The sequence below is a fragment of the Oncorhynchus keta genome, chromosome 7 (genome assembly GCF_023373465.1).
Source record: "Oncorhynchus keta strain PuntledgeMale-10-30-2019 chromosome 7, Oket_V2, whole genome shotgun sequence".
Lineage (NCBI taxonomy): Eukaryota > Metazoa > Chordata > Actinopteri > Salmoniformes > Salmonidae > Oncorhynchus > Oncorhynchus keta.
In genome coordinates this window covers 56,276,727-56,289,136 of record NC_068427.1, presented here as the reverse complement: position 1 = coordinate 56,289,136, position 12,410 = coordinate 56,276,727, and the positions used below count along the sequence as shown (strand labels likewise).

The 12,410-nt window shown below is 45.2% G+C and overlaps 1 protein-coding gene across 2 annotated transcripts in view; it reads left to right on the top strand.

Annotated features, from left to right (window-relative positions):
• The window catches only part of si:ch211-45c16.2 (mitogen-activated protein kinase kinase kinase 13), a 179,873-nt gene that overhangs the window by 130,938 nt on the left and 36,525 nt on the right, over positions 1-12,410 (top strand). For both annotated transcript variants that reach the window (XM_052523302.1, XM_052523301.1), the window contains 3 exons: positions 9,818-9,976; positions 11,858-12,016; positions 12,189-12,297. In XM_052523302.1, coding sequence (XP_052379262.1) covers positions 9,818-9,976; positions 11,858-12,016; positions 12,189-12,297 — 427 coding nt within the window. The remainder of the gene's footprint in view (positions 1-9,817; positions 9,977-11,857; positions 12,017-12,188; positions 12,298-12,410) is intronic.

The window sequence follows — 12,410 nt, the reverse complement described above, 5'->3', positions numbered from 1 at the left end:
GGAGAGGTCTGTCTGTAATAAAGAGATGGGGAGAGGTCTGTCTGTTATATAGAGATGGGGAGAGGTCTGTCTGTTATATAGAGATGGGGAGGGGTCTGTCTGTAATAAAGAGATGGGGAGGGGTCTGTCTGTAATATAGAGATGGGGAGAGGTCTGTCATAATAAAGAGATGGGGAGAGGTCTGTCTGTAATAAAGAGATGGGGAGAGGTCTGTCATAATAAAGAGATGGGGAGAGGTCTGTCCTTAATATAGAGATGGGGAGAGGTCTGTCTGTAATATAGAGATGGGGAGAGGTCTGTCATAATAAAGAGATGGGGAGAGGTCTGTCCTTAATATAGAGATGGGGAGAGGTCTGTCTGTAATATAGAGATGGGGAGAGGTCTGTCATAATAAAGAGATGGGGAGAGGTCTGTCATAATAAAGAGATGGGGAGAGGTCTGTCTGTAGTAAAGAGATGGGGAGAGGTATGTCTGTAATATAGAGATGGGGAGAGGTCTGTCTGTAATGAAGAGATGGGGAGAGGTCTGTCTGTAATAAAGAGATGGGGAGAGGTCTGTCTGTAATAAAGAGATGGGGAGAGGTCTGTCTGTAATATAGAGATGGGGAGAGGTCTGTCTGTAATAAAGAGATGGGGAGAGGTCTGTCTGTAATAAAGAGATGGGGAGAGGTCTGTCTGTAATAAAGAGATGGGGAGAGGTCTGTCTGTAATAAAGAGATGGGGAGAGGTCTGTCTGTAATAAAGAGATGGGGAGAGGTCTGTCTGTAATAAAGAGATGGGGAGAGGTCTGTCATAATAAAGAGATGGGGAGAGGTCTGTCTGTAATAAAGAGATGGGGAGAGGTCTGTCATAATAAAGAGATGGGGAGAGGTCTGTCTGTAATATAGAGATGGGGAGAGGTCTGTCTGTAATAAAGAGATGGGGAGAGGTCTGTCTGTAATAAAGAGATGGGGAGAGGTCTGTCTGTAATAAAGAGATGGGGAGAGGTCTGTCATAATAAAGAGATGGGGAGAGGTCTGTCTGTAATAAAGAGATGGGGAGAGGTCTGTCATAATAAAGAGATGGGGAGAGGTCTGTCTGTAATATAGAGATGGGGAGAGGTCTGTCTGTAATAAAGAGATGGGGAGAGGTCTGTCTGTAATAAAGAGATGGGGAGAGGTCTGTCCGTAATATAGAGATGGGGAGAGGTCTGTCTGTAATAAAGAGATGGGGAGAGGTCTGTCATAATAAAGAGATGGGGAGAGGTCTGTCTGTAATAAAGAGATGGGGAGAGGTCTGTCTGTAATGAAGAGATGGGGAGAGGTCTGTCTGTAATATAGAGATGGGGAGAGGTCTGTCCTTAATATAGAGATGGGGAGAGGTCTGTCTGTAATATAGAGATGGGGAGAGGTCTGTCTGTAATATAGAGATGGGGAGAGGTCTGTCTGTAATAAAGAGATGGGGAGAGGTATGTCTGTAATAAAGAGATGGGGAGAGGTCTGTCTGTAATAAAGAGATGGGGAGAGGTCTGTCTGTAATAAAGAGATGGGGAGAGGTCTGTCTGTAATATAGAGATGGGGAGAGGTCTGTCTTTAGTAAAGAGATGGGGAGAGGTCTGTCTGTAATATAGAGATGGGGAGAGGTCTGTCTGTAATATAGAGATGAGGAGAGGTCTGTCTGTAATAAAGAGATGGGGAGAGGTCTGTCAGTAATATAGAGATGGGGAGAGGTCTGTCTGTAATAAAGAGATGGGGAGAGGTCTGTATGTAATATAGAGATGGGGAGAGGTCTGTATGTAATAAAGAGATGGGGAGAGGTCTGTCTGTAATAAAGAGATGGGGAGAGGTCTGTATGTAATATAGAGATGGGAAGAGGTCTGTCTGTAATATAGAGATGGGGAGAGGTCTGTCTGTAATAAAGAGATGGGGAGAGGTCTGTCATAATAAAGAGATGGGGAGAGGTCTGTCAGTAATATAGAGATGGGGAGAGGTCTGTCTGTAATATAGAGATGGGGAGAGGTCTGTCTGTAATATAGAGATGGGGAGAGGTCTGTCTGTAATAAAGAGATGGGGAGAGGTCTGTCTGTAATAAAGAGATGGGGAGAGGTCTGTCTGTAATATAGAGATGGGGAGAGGTCTGTCTGTAATATAGAGATGGGGAGAGGTCTGTCAGTAATATAGAGATGGGGAGAGGTCTGTCTGTAATATAGAGATGGGGAGAGGTCTGTCTGTAATATAGAGATGGGGAGAGGTCTGTCTGTAATATAGAGATGGGGAGAGGTCTGTCATAATAAAGAGATGGGGAGAGGTCTGTCTGTAATAAAGAGATGGGGAGAGGTCTGTCATAATAAAGAGATGGGGAGAGGTCTGTCCTTAATATAGAGATGGGGAGAGGTCTGTCTGTAATATAGAGATGGGGAGAGGTCTGTCTGTAATAAAGAGATGGGGAGAGGTCTGTCTGTAATAAAGAGATGGGGAGAGGTCTGTCTGTAATAAAGAGATGGGGAGAGGTCTGTCTGTAATAAAGAGATGGGGAGAGGTCTGTCATAATAAAGAGATGGGGAGAGGTCTGTCTGTAATAAAGAGATGGGGAGAGGTCTGTCATAATAAAGAGATGGGGAGAGGTCTGTCTGTAATATAGAGATGGGGAGAGGTCTGTCTGTAATAAAGAGATGGGGAGAGGTCTGTCTGTAATAAAGAGATGGGGAGAGGTCTGTCTGTAATAAAGACATGGGGAGAGGTCTGTCTGTAATAAAGAGATGGGGAGAGGTCTGTCTGTAATAAAGACATGGGGAGAGGTCTGTCTGTAATAAAGACATGGGGAGAGGTCTGTCTGTAATAAAGAGATGGGGAGAGGTCTGTCTGTAATATAGAGATGGGGAGAGGTCTGTCTGTAATAAAGACATGGGGAGAGGTCTGTCTGTAATAAAGACATGGGGAGAGGTCTGTCTGTAATATAGAGATGGGGAGAGGTCTGTCTGTAATATAGAGATGGGGAGAGGTCTGTCTGTAATATAGAGATGGGGAGAGGTCTGGCTGTAATATAGAGATGGGGAGAGGTCTGTCTGTAATATAGAGATGGGGAGAGGTCTGTCTGTAATATAGAGATGGGGAGAGGTCTGTCTGTAATATAGAGATGGGGAGAGGTCTGTCAGTAATATAGAGATGGGGAGAGGTCTGTCAGTAATATAGAGATGGGGAGAGGTCTGTCTGTAATATAGAGATGGGGAGAGGTCTGTCTGTAATATAGAGATGGGGAGAGGTCTGTCTGTAATATAGAGATGGGGAGAGGTCTGTCTGTAATATAGAGATGGGGAGAGGTCTGTCAGTAATATAGAGATGGGGAGAGGTCTGTCTGTAATATAGAGATGGGGAGAGGTCTGTCTGTAATATAGAGATGGGGAGAGGTCTGTCTGTAATATAGAGATGGGGAGAGGTCTGTCTGTAATATAGAGATGGGGAGAGGTCTGTCTGTAATATAGAGATGGGGAGAGGTCTGTCTGTAATAAAGAGATGGGGAGAGGTCTGTCTGTAATATAGAGATGGGGAGAGGTCTGTCTGTAATATAGAGATGGGGAGAGGTCTGTCTGTAATAAAGAGATGGGGAGAGGTCTGTCTGTAATATAGAGATGGGGAGAGGTCTGTCTGTAGTAAAGAGATGAGGAGAGGTATGTCTGTAATATAGAGATGGGGAGAGGTCTGTCTGTAATAAAGAGATGGGGAGAGGTCTGTCTGTAATATAGAGATGGGGAGAGGTCTGTCTGTAATAAAGAGATGGGGAGAGGTCTGTCTGTTATATAGAGATGAGGAGAGGTCTGTCTGTAATAAAGAGATGAGGAGAGGTCTGTCCTTAATAAAGAGATGAGGAGAGGTCTGTCTGTAATATAGAGATGAGGAGAGGTCTGTCCTTAATAAAGAGATGAGGAGAGGTCTGTCCTTAATAAAGAGATGGAGAGAGGTCTGTCTGTAATGAAGAGATGGGGAGAGGTCTGGCTGTAATAAAGAGATGGGGAGAGGTCTGTCTGTAATAAAGAGATGGGGAGAGGTCTGTCTGTAATATAGAGATGAGGAGAGGTCTGTCCTTAATAAAGAGATGAGGAGAGGTCTGTCCTTAATAAAGAGATGGAGAGAGGTCTGTCTGTAATGAAGAGATGGGGAGAGGTCTGGCTGTAATAAAGAGATGGGGAGAGGTCTGTCTGTAGTAAAGAGATGGGGAGAGGTCTGTCTGTAATAAAGAGATGGGGAGAGGTCTGTCTGTAATAAAGAGATGGGGAGAGATCTGTCTGTAATATAGAGATGGGGAGAGGTCTGTCTGTAATATAGAGATGGGGAGAGGTCTGTCGTAATAAAGAGATGGGGAGAGGTCTGTCTGTAATATAGAGATGGGGAGAGGTCTGTCTGTAGTAAAGAGATGGGGAGAGGTCTGTCTGTAATAAAGAGATGGGGAGAGGTCTGTCATAATAAAGAGATGGGGAGAGGTCTGTCTGTAATATAGAGATGGGGAGAGGTCTGTCTGTAGTAAAGAGATGGGGAGAGGTCTGTCTGTAATAAAGAGATGGGGAGAGGTCTGTCTGTAATATAGAGATGGGGAGAGGTCTGTCTGTAATAAAGAGATGGGGAGAGGTCTGTCTGTAATATAGAGATGGGGAGAGGTCTGTCATAATATAGAGATGGGGAGAGGTCTGTCTGTAATATAGAGATGAGGAGAGGTCTGTCATAGTATAGAGATGGGGAGAGGTCTGTCTGTAATATAGAGATGGGGAGAGGTCTGTCTGTAATAAAGAGATGGGGAGAGGTCTGTCTGTAATATAGAGATGGGGAGAGGTCTGTCTGTAATATAGAGATGGGGAGAGGTCTGTCTGTAATAAAGAGATGAGGAGAGGTCTGTCTGTAATATAGAGATGGGGAGAGGTCTGTCTGTCATAAAGAGATGGGGAGAGGTCTGTCTGTAATATAGAGATGGGGAGAGGTCTGTCTGTAGTAAAGAGATGGGGAGAGGTCTGTCTGTAATGAAGAGATGGGGAGAGGTCTGTCTGTAATATAGAGATGGGGAGAGGTCTGTCTGTCATAAAGAGATGGGGAGAGGTCTGTCTGTAATATAGAGATGGGGAGAGGTCTGTCTGTCATAAAGAGATGGGGAGAGGTCTGTCTGTAATATAGAGATGGGGAGAGGTCTGTCTGTAATATAGAGATGGGGAGAGGTCTGTCTGTAGTAAAGAGATGGGGAGAGGTCTGTCTGTAATAAAGAGATGGGGAGAGGTCTGTCTGTAATATAGAGATGGGGAGAGGTCTGTCTGTAATAAAGAGATGGGGAGAGGTCTGTCTGTAATATAGAGATGGGGAGAGGTCTGTCTGTAATAAAGAGATGGGGAGAGGTCTGTATGTAATATAGAGATGGGAGAGGTCTGTCTGTAATATAGAGATGGGGAGAGGTCTGTCTGTAATATAGAGATGGGGAGAGGTCTGTCTGTAATAAAGAGATGGGGAGAGGTCTGTCTGTAATATAGAGATGGGGAGAGGTCTGTCATAATATAGAGATGGGGAGAGGTCTGTCTGTAATATAGAGATGAGGAGAGGTCTGTCATAATATAGAGATGGGGAGAGGTCTGTCTGTAATATAGAGATGGGGAGAGGTCTGTCTGTAATAAAGAGATGGGGAGAGGTCTGTCTGTAATATAGAGATGGGGAGAGGTCTGTCTGTAATATAGAGATGGGGAGAGGTCTGTCTGTAATAAAGAGATGAGGAGAGGTCTGTCTGTAATATAGAGATGGGGAGAGGTCTGTCTGTCATAAAGAGATGGGGAGAGGTCTGTCTGTAATATAGAGATGGGGAGAGGTCTGTCTGTAGTAAAGAGATGGGGAGAGGTCTGTCTGTAGTAAAGAGATGAGGAGAGGTCTGTCTGTAATGAAGAGATGGGGAGAGGTCTGTCTGTAATATAGAGATGGGGAGAGGTCTGTCTGTCATAAAGAGATGGGGAGAGGTCTGTCTGTAATATAGAGATGGGGAGAGGTCTGTCTGTAATATAGAGATGGGGAGAGATCTGTCTGTAATAAAGAGATGGGGAGAGGTCTGTCTGTAATATAGAGATGGGGAGAGGTCTGTCTGTAATAAAGAGATGAGGAGAGGTCTGTCTGTAATATAGAGATGGGGAGAGGTCTGTCTGTAATAAAGAGATGGGGAGAGGTCTGTCTGTAATATAGAGATGGGGAGAGGTCTGTCTGTAATATAGAGATGGGGAGAGGTCTGTCTGTCATAAAGAGATGGGGAGAGGTCTGTCTGTAATATAGAGATGGGGAGAGGTCTGTCTGTAATATAGAGATGGGGAGAGGTCTGTCTGTAATAAAGAGATGGGGAGAGGTCTGTCTGTAATGTAGAGATGGGGAGAGGTCTGTCTGTAATGTAGAGATGGGGAGAGGTCTGTCTGTAATAAAGAGATGGGGAGAGGTCTGTCTGTAATATAGAGATGGGGAGAGGTCTGTCTGTAATGTAGAGATGGGGAGAGGTCTGTCTGTAATAAAGAGATGGGGAGAGGTCTGTCTGTAATATAGAGATGGGGAGAGGTCTGTCTGTAATAAAGAGATGGGGAGAGGTCTGTCTGTAATAAAGAGATGGGGAGAGGTCTGTCATAATAAAGAGATGGGGAGAGGTCTGTCTGTAGTAAAGAGATGGGGAGAGATCTGTCTGTAATAAAGAGGTGAGGAGAGGTCTGTCTGTAATATAGAGATGGGGAGAGGTCTGTCATAATATAGAGATGGGGAGAGGTCTGTCTGTAATATAGAGATGAGGAGAGGTCTGTCATAATATAGAGATGGGGAGAGGTCTGTCTGTAATATAGAGATGGGGAGAGGTCTGTCTGTAATAAAGAGATGGGGAGAGGTCTGTCTGTAATATAGAGATGGGGAGAGGTCTGTCTGTAATATAGAGATGGGGAGAGGTCTGTCTGTAATAAAGAGATGAGGAGAGGTCTGTCTGTAATATAGAGATGGGGAGAGGTCTGTCTGTCATAAAGAGATGGGGAGAGGTCTGTCTGTAATATAGAGATGGGGAGAGGTCTGTCTGTAGTAAAGAGATGGGGAGAGGTCTGTCTGTAGTAAAGAGATGAGGAGAGGTCTGTCTGTAATGAAGAGATGGGGAGAGGTCTGTCTGTAATATAGAGATGGGGAGAGGTCTGTCTGTCATAAAGAGATGGGGAGAGGTCTGTCTGTAATATAGAGATGGGGAGAGGTCTGTCTGTAATATAGAGATGGGGAGAGATCTGTCTGTAATAAAGAGATGGGGAGAGGTCTGTCTGTAATATAGAGATGGGGAGAGGTCTGTCTGTAATATAGAGATGGGGAGAGGTCTGTCTGTAATATAGAGATGGGGAGAGGTCTGTCTGTCATAAAGAGATGGGGAGAGGTCTGTCTGTAATATAGAGATGGGGAGAGGTCTGTCTGTAATATAGAGATGGGGAGAGGTCTGTCTGTAATAAAGAGATGGGGAGAGGTCTGTCTGTAATGTAGAGATGGGGAGAGGTCTGTCTGTAATGTAGAGATGGGGAGAGGTCTGTCTGTAATAAAGAGATGGGGAGAGGTCTGTCTGTAATATAGAGATGGGGAGAGGTCTGTCTGTAATATAGAGATGGGGAGAGGTCTGTCTGTAATAAAGAGATGGGGAGAGGTCTGTCTGTAATATAGAGATGGGGAGAGGTCTGTCTGTAATAAAGAGATGGGGAGAGGTCTGTCTGTAATAAAGAGATGGGGAGAGGTCTGTCTGTAATAAAGAGATGGGGAGAGGTCTGTCTGTAATATAGAGATGGGGAGAGGTCTGTCTGTAATAAAGAGATGGGGAGAGGTCTGTCTGTAATATAGAGATGGGGAGAGGTCTGTCTGTAATATAGAGATGGGGAGAGGTCTGTCTGTAATAAAGAGATGGGGAGAGGTCTGTCTGTAATAAAGAGATGGGGAGAGGTCTGTCTGTAATATAGAGATGGGGAGAGGTCTGTCTGTAATATAGAGATGGGGAGAGGTCTGTCTGTAATAAAGAGATGGGGAGAGGTCTGTCTGTAATAAAGAGATGGGGAGAGGTCTGTCTGTTAGTTAGACTAGCTGTCTCCATGGTATCAGACCCCAGTTAGACTAGCTGTCTCCATGGTATCAGACCCCAGTTAGACTAGCTGTCTCCATGTTATCAGACCCCAGTTAGACTAGCTGTCTCCATGGTATCAGACCCCAGTTAGACTAGCTGTCTCCATGGTATCAGACCCCAGTTAGACTAGCTGTCTCCATGGTATCAGACCCCAGTTAGACTAGCTGTCTCCATGGTATCAGATCCCAGTTAGACTAGCTGTCTCTATGGTATCAGACTCCAGTTAGACTAGCTGTCTCCATGGTCTCAGACCCCAGTTAGACTAGCTGTCTCCATGGTATCAGACCCCAGTTAGACTAGCTGTCTCCATGGTATCAGATCCCAGTTAGACTAGCTGTCTCCATGGTATCAGACCCCAGTTAGACTAGCTGTCTCCATGGTATCAGACCCCAGTTAGACTAGCTGTCTCCATGGTATCAGACCCCAGTTAGACTAGCTGTCTCCATGGTATCAGACCCCAGTTAGACTAGCTGTCTCCATGGTATCAGACCCCAGGTATACTAGCTGTCTCCATGGTATCAGACCCCAGTTAGACTAACTGTCTCCATGGTATCAGACCCCAGTTAGACTAGCTGTCTCCATGGTATCAGACTAGCTGTCTCCATGGTATCAGACCCCAGTTAGACTAGCTGTCTCCATGGTATCAGACCCCAGTTAGACTAGCTGTCTCCATGGTATCAGACCCCAGTTAGACTAGCTGTCTCCATGGTATCAGACCCCAGTTAGACTAGCTGTCTCCATGGTATCAGACCCCAGTTAGACTAGCTGTCTCCATGGTATCAGACCCCAGTTAGACTAGCTGTCTCCATGGTATCAGACCCCAGTTAGACTAGCTGTCTCCATGGTATCAGATCCCAGTTAGACTAACTGTCTCCATGGTATCAGACCCCAGTTAGACTAGCTGTCTCCATGGTATCAGATCCCAGTTAGACTAGTTGTCTCCATGGTATCAGACTAACTGTCTACATGGTATCAGACCCCAGTAAGACTAGTTGTCTCCATGGTATCAGACTAACTGTCTCCATGGTATCAGACCCCAGTTAGACTAGCTGTCTCCATGGTATCAGACCCCAGTTAGACTAGCTGTCTCCATGGTATCAGACCCCAGTTAGACTAGCTATCTCCATGGTTTCAGACCCCAGTTAGACTAGCTGTCTCCATGGTTTCAGACCCCAGTTAGACTATCTGTCTCCATGGTATCAGACCCCAGTTAGACTAGCTGTCTCCATGGTATCAGATCCCAGTTAGACTAGCTGTCTCCATGGTATCAGACCCCAATTAGACTAGCTGTCTCCATGGTATCATCTGATACCCAACAGAGTTTAAACTCTTAAACTCTGTTAGTCAGCGGTATTCAACTCTGTTATTCAGCGGTATTCAACTCTGAATCTGTCTGTCTGTCTCAAAGACCTGTCTGTCTGTCTCAAAGACCTGTGTCTGTCTGTCTGTCTGTCTCAATGACCTCTGTCTGTCTGTCTGTCTGTCTGTCTGTCTGTCTGTCTGTCTGTCTGTCTGTCTCATGTTTTGGACAGCTGAGTCCTTTCGCCACTGTATTTCTGTTCGAGTTTGTGCTTAGGTTTTATATTATGGACCAATGTTGTTGACCAATTCAGGTTGTTTGTTGAGGTTATAAGTTATTGCCCACATGTTTCCTCCACTGAGGTCCTACTGTCCTGATGTCCTGATGTCATGATTCTCCTCTTCTACCTCAGTGTGCTGGTGACCCAACAAGACACCGTGAAGATCAGTGACTTCGGGACGTCCAAGGAGCTCAGTGATAAGAGTACTCAGATGTCGTTCGCTGGTACGGTGGCCTGGATGGCCCCAGAGGTCATCAGGAACGAACCGGTGTCTGAGAAAGTAGACATCTGGTGAGTACAACAATAAGTAATCAAAAGAGAACCGTGGCGCACTCCCAGAAGCCTGGTGGGGGCGTAAAGAGAACCGTGAAGCCTGGTGGCGGCGTAAAGCCAACAAAGAGACAAACAAAGAGGTGTTATAGATTCTCACTCTTAAATGTTGCATAAATCTTACTTCATTATTCAATGTTTTTAATTGTTTTACTGCATCAGGGATAGCATACCCAGATGTTTCGGCTTTACAGCCTTCTTCAGTGAGTAGGTACAATTTTCTTTAATTCAAAACAGCTAAGGAACAACTGATGAGCAGCAGGTGCTTCTAATCAGGGTTGCCACTCATCAGCCAATCAGGTCCCTCTGGTCTACCTGTATACTAATTAGTCACAAAGAGATACAGAATTATAGGTTATAGGAGCGAACACGAAGGGCAACTCATAAACCACTCACCTAAATACATCAATTCATGAGATAGCCACAAAGGACATCAGGTACAGCCGTTCATAAATATGTGGGGCCAACTCATGAACGATATACAAAATCCGTTACAGGCTTATTCTAAAATGGATTTTAAAATAAATATTCTCATCAATCTACACACACTACCCCATAATCTTAAAGTGAAAAATAGTTTTTTAGAAATGTTTGCAAATGTATTAAAAAACAGAAATACCTTTTTACATAAGTTTTCAGACCCTTTGCTATGAGACTTGAAATTGAGCTCAAGTGCATCCTGTTTCCATTGATCATCCTTGAGATGTTTCTACAACTTGACTGGAGTCCACCTGTGGTAAATTCAATTGATTGGACATGATTTGGAAAGGCACACACCTGTCTATATAAGGTCCCACAGTTGACAGTGCATGTCAGAGCAAAAACCAAGCCATGAGGTCAAAGCACTACACCAATCAGGCCTTTATGGTAGAGTGGCCCGACGGAAGACACTCCTCAGTAAAAGACACAAGACAGCCCACTTGGAGTTTTCCAAAAAGCACCTAAAGACTCTCAGACCATGAGAAACAAGATTATCTGGTCTGATGAAATCAAGATTAAACTCTTTGGCCTGAATTCCAAGCGTCACGTCTGGAGGAAACCAGGCTCCGCACATCACCTGGCCAATACCAGCCCTAAGGTGAAACATGGAGGTGGCACCATCCCTACGGTGAAGCATGGTGGTGGCAGCATCATGCTGTGAGGATGTTTTTCAGCGGCAGGGACTGAGAGACTAGTCTGGATTGAGGCAAAGATGAACGGAGCAAAGTACAGAGATCCTTGATGAAAACCTGCTCCAGAACGCTCAGGACCTCAGAATGGGGCAAAGGTTCACCTTCCAACAGGACAACGACCCTAAGCACACAGCCAGGACCACACAGAAGTGGCTTTGGAAAAAGTCTCTTGAGTGTCCTTGAGTGGCCCAGCCAGAACCCGGACTTGAACCCGATCGAACATCTCTGGAGAGGCCTGAAAATAGCTGTGGAGCGACGCTCCCCATCCAACCTGACAGAGCTTGAGAGGATCTGCAGAGAAGAATGGGAGAAACTCCCCAAATACAGGTGTGCCAAGCTTGCAGCGTCATACCCAAGAAGACTGGAGGCTGTAATCGCTGCCAAAGGTGCTTCAACAAAGTACTGAGTAAAGGGTCTGAATACTTATGGAAATGTGATATTTCTGTTTTTGTTTTTCATTCAAATTTGCAAAAACTTAAAGAAACCTGTTTTTCACTTCGTCATTATGGGATATTGTGTGTAGATTGATGAGGAAAAATAAATTATTTCACATTTTTTTGCAAAATGTGGAAAAAGTCAAGGGGTCTGAACACTTTATGCGCTGTGGGGTTATGTTGGGAGGAAGTTAATATAGCACATAGTGTTTGTTAACCCTCTGTGTGGAGTACAGGTCGTTTGGCGTGGTGTTATGGGAGCTGCTGACTGGAGAGATCCCCTATAAAGACGTGGACTCCTCAGCCATCATCTGGGGTGTGGGTAGCAACAGCCTCCACCTCCCTGTTCCCTCCACGTGCCCTGATGGGTTCAAGATCCTCATGAAGCAGACATGGTGAGATACGCAGATCTGAGATAAATATCCCTGCAAATATTCTCGGTAATATCTTCCTGTATAATAACATGGATTCATGTTGCCCTCTCCTTCCTCTTTTTGGTTGGTCTCCACTCCACTCTCTTGTTCTCCTCCCTCTCTCCTTGCTATTTGCCTTTCTCCTCCCCTCCAGGCAAGGGAAGCCCAGGAACCGTCCGTCATTCCGTCAAATCCTACTCCATCTGGACATCGCCTCAGCTGATATCCTGGGAGCTCCTCAGGAGACCTACTTCAAGTCTCAGGTGAGAACACAACCATTCTAATCCCCTAGCATACCTGTCCTTATAGACCATTCTAATCCCCTAGCATACCTGTCCTTATAGACCATTCTAAGCCCCTAGCATACCTGTCCTTA